The sequence below is a fragment of the Poecilia reticulata genome, linkage group LG12 (genome assembly GCF_000633615.1).
Source record: "Poecilia reticulata strain Guanapo linkage group LG12, Guppy_female_1.0+MT, whole genome shotgun sequence".
NCBI classification, from domain to species: domain Eukaryota; kingdom Metazoa; phylum Chordata; class Actinopteri; order Cyprinodontiformes; family Poeciliidae; genus Poecilia; species Poecilia reticulata.
In genome coordinates, this window is record NC_024342.1 from 25,836,077 (window position 1) to 25,839,948 (window position 3,872).

At 42.7% G+C, this 3,872-nt stretch overlaps 1 protein-coding gene across 2 annotated transcripts in view; it reads right to left on the minus strand.

Moving 5' to 3' along the window:
* Positions 1 to 3,872, minus strand: part of LOC103474074 (MAM domain-containing protein 2) — a 15,251-nt gene that overhangs the window by 5,432 nt on the left and 5,947 nt on the right. For both annotated transcript variants that reach the window (XM_008424798.2, XM_008424797.2), the window contains exons 4-8: positions 3,181 to 3,265; positions 2,299 to 2,430; positions 1,175 to 1,452; positions 511 to 604; positions 252 to 398 (exon numbers count right to left, since the gene is read on the minus strand). In XM_008424798.2, the coding sequence (XP_008423020.1) occupies positions 252 to 398; positions 511 to 604; positions 1,175 to 1,452; positions 2,299 to 2,430; positions 3,181 to 3,265 (736 nt within the window). The remainder of the gene's footprint in view (positions 1 to 251; positions 399 to 510; positions 605 to 1,174; positions 1,453 to 2,298; positions 2,431 to 3,180; positions 3,266 to 3,872) is intronic.

Genomic DNA, 3,872 nt, shown 5'->3' on the forward strand with positions numbered 1-3,872 from the left:
CTAAATAACATGTTAATATAGCACTTCAGCATTAGCTTTCACTAAATAACATGTTAATATAGCACTTTAGCATTAGCTTTCACTGAATAACATGTTAATATAGCATTTTAGCATTAGCGGAACTAATATTTCTGATTAGTTAATTTTTTATTCAATTTCAGTTTAATGAACATATTTTTCACCATCCATGTGCTAAATCTCAAAGGTTTGGTCCAATATCTCATTAAGTCGTGTTTGCCGTTTTCCCTCACCTGCCCCTGTGGTGTGGTCTCCATTCCTGAATATGTTGGGTTTCACYGACACCCTCCTCCATGACGACGCGACGCTCCGGTCCTGGGTGTAGAGGCAGAGACCAGATTCAAAATCACAGTTGGCGACGGACGGATCGAAGGTTGGCTCTGTGGAAGTAACGCCAGGGATCAGCATGTTGGCAGGAATCATTTCTGCGGATCTCCCGGGTTTTTGTTGGCTTGTTGGGATTCATGATGAAGACAGAAGTCCACAGCTCACCTGTGTCTTTGTTACAAAACTCTGGAGAAAAGGAAATGTCGTCCAGAGCAACATGTCCGCCTCTCGGGCTGTTAAAGCCCACTTCAAAAACCRCCTGTGGACAAACAGAAATCATAAATGAAGCTGCATGGCAGCTCTGCCACAAATCTGGAGAATATTGCATGTTTCCTGTGTGCAGCTTTCACGTATTCATTGCAACCAGAGCAGAAGGAAATGTGGGTTTACTGTAATAAAAAAAGAGGAGAGTGAGACATCCTCTCTCTGCTCCTCAGTCCGGTCAGAACAGTGGACAGAACCAGAGACTCTCCAYGGACAGAGCAGTTTTATCTCTGCTTTGTGTGCCAGGATGAGAATCGGCTCCAGTCGTTTGGGTTTGGCATCATTCTGGAAGAGTTCAGGCGTCTTGTGCAGGATGTGTTGGTGCAGAACCACAGAGTCCAATCTGCAGCCTGACATGGCATCAAACTAACAAATGTGAAGCAGGAACGTCTTTCTGTCAAACTATCAATGGACTGTGTGGGAGACCCAAACTGCCCCGCGGTCCAGTGGGTTGTTGGTCAGTACGGAACCGTATGCAAACTGTTTGGACTCGTACTGAGCCCAAACGCCTGACCTGGTGTCACAGCAGTGCATGCATCAGTTAAAGCTGCTCTGGTTTCCTGACCTGCACTGGGTATGGAGCCTTCAGGTCCACCTGCACAGGTGTCCACTCTCCTGGGGGGCTGATGGAGTCGACCCGGTTGTCCGGCTCGGCTCTCCACAGCTCCTGGTACTGGCCCAGGCGGTCCCGGGTGAAGACGGTGAACATGTTCCCTCTCTCCTCGCTTCGCTGGTACTGAAAGCTCAGGCAGCCGGACATCGGCGCCGTCGCCATGGGAGACACCAGCGTGGCGACCTCTTTGAAGGTCTTGGCGTAGCTGGAGTCGACGTACATGAAGTGACCTGAGGAAGAGGAGCAGACCTGGAGGAAGATTCCTCTGAACCRCGYAGCGGTYAGCTAAATGACTGTAATCCAGTCAGACGCTSCAGATTACAGGTTTCCAGCTGAGAATCTGCTGGTTTGTTTCAGTCTAAATATAAGGTGTGAAAAATGCTGAGTCATGATTTCTGTTCAGACACACAGAGCTGCTGACAGAGAGCAGCAGATAAACGGCTTCATTKATTTATTTCAGCAGGTTGTTTGGGTGTCAATTGATTAAGGTGATGATTAATCATTTAATCAATATTGCTGATTATCCATCAGTTTAGTCTAATTAGCCTTAATCAAAGACTAATTGAGTAGCCTTTGATTAATTGATTAATCAGTTAATTGACGCCTTCAACCGTTTTTACACTTTATTAGAAATATATGTGTATAAAAATACAAGTAAACAAATAATTTAATTCCTTTTTAAATAAGAAATAAACATTTTTGGCCTGAAAGACAGTAATATAGCTAAATTATTTGTAGCAAAGAAAAATTAAAAAAAACTTCTAACATGAAAAATGTATATCTTTCTGCTTCATCTGGTTGATCTGTTGATTATTATTTGGATTAATTGATTAATAATTGGATAGAATTTGAAGCTAAAACTGGATGATTTGATAAGTTTTGGGTAAAATATAAACAAAGAAGTTTATTTTATCTTAAATGTAAATACATTTATAAAATCTTTGCTGCTTTGATTTATTGTTCTTTCTGCAGATGGTCTCTTCTAGAGACTGTTAACGATTAATCGATTACTAARYTAGTTGATGATTATTTGATTAATCACGATTAATCGTTTGCAGCTGGACTCTCCGCCTCACCTGTCCTGTTGTGGTAGGTGTGATCGTCCGGCAGGCCGTTGTGGACCAGCTGGACGCCGCCGACGTACCAGTTCACGTTCACGTTCCACTGGTTGTTGTAGCCGCACAGGTGAGGCTCCTCAAAGTCGCACTCTGGAGACAGAAGAACCGAAATCAACCTGCAGTTTGGACAGAAACTAAACCAAAACCATCTGGTGTCAACAACGACGTGAAGCTACAGCCTAGAGGATCTGGTTAAAGCAACGTTTAGAGATTAAATATAAAAAATGACTGTAACTCAGTGAACACGTAATTTATTTCACCTGCTTATTTCTGTTAATTGTCATAAGATAAATGCAGTTTATTAAATATAAAACAGTTTCTAGTTTGTCTAATGTGGTCGTATTACTGCCAACAATTCATAGTGAAATCAGAAGCTTCTTCATTTTTAAATTCACAACTTTCTGAGTTTTTTTACAGTAAATTTTTTACTTTTCACACTCAAATATTTTTTCTAGATTTCTGAGATTGATCTGAAAATTTCTGACATTTTTTCTACCAAATTTTCAGCTTTAAAGGTTTTTCTAGAAAACGTGTGAACTTAATCACAAACATATTTTCTAGCAAATCTTTGACTTATTAAACTAGGAACTTTCCAAGTTTCCTACATTTCTGGAATTAATATCAAAATTTCAAGGTTTTTTGGCAGCAATGTACTCCCTTTTTTTCTATTTACAAAGCTGTAAAAACARGGGTTGGCCCTGTTGCTTCTTTTGTTTTGCTTTATTTTGTTTTCTTAGTGCTGGAGCTGCAGAACCGAGCAGCAGCTGTTGTCCATCAGGATGTTGTTTGTCTTCTGATGTGAGCAGAGATGTGAACAGCAGAAGAAGAGCAGTGACCCACCCAGGCAGTATCCGGGGGTGATGTGGATCTCAAAGATGGACAYGCTGCTCCCTGCGCTCGCTCCAGCCCGACCTTGGATCACAATCTGCTCACAACGGGACGGGAACACCCAGAGAAGTGACAGCAGCAGGTTTAACGTAAATTAGCACTAATTGAAAACATGCATGCAGAGTTTCTTTGACAGAGAGCGGCGTTAGAAAGCCGAGGCGGCGCAGGACTCTGCCGGTGTGTTTATGTGATGAGGGGCCCACACATGGCGGAGGCCTGGCACCTCATCATCGTGGTCCCGGTCCAGTCCGCCAAGCTCTGCCTCGCTCACAGCGTAAACACCAGCTCTGTGTTTACGATAAAAGCTCTGCGCATCGGACTAATTTTAGACAGGCGTGGGGAACCGGGCTGCAGGAGGTTCTGCTGCAGCAGCAGAGAGTTCTGACTGTAATCATCAATAACGGTCCAATAACCACTGAGAACAATAATCAATAAGGTGGAAATTAACATTAAAACAACAAGTGATTGGGTTTTATGAGGGATTGATGGATGTTTAGTTGGATGTTTTGATGTAAGGTTGGATGTTTTGTTGTCTGTATGGTTGGATGTACGGTTGGATGATTGGATGTGCGGTTGGATGGTTGGATGAGCAGTTGGATGTACGGTTGGAAATGGATGGATGTTTTGTTGTACGGTTGGATGTA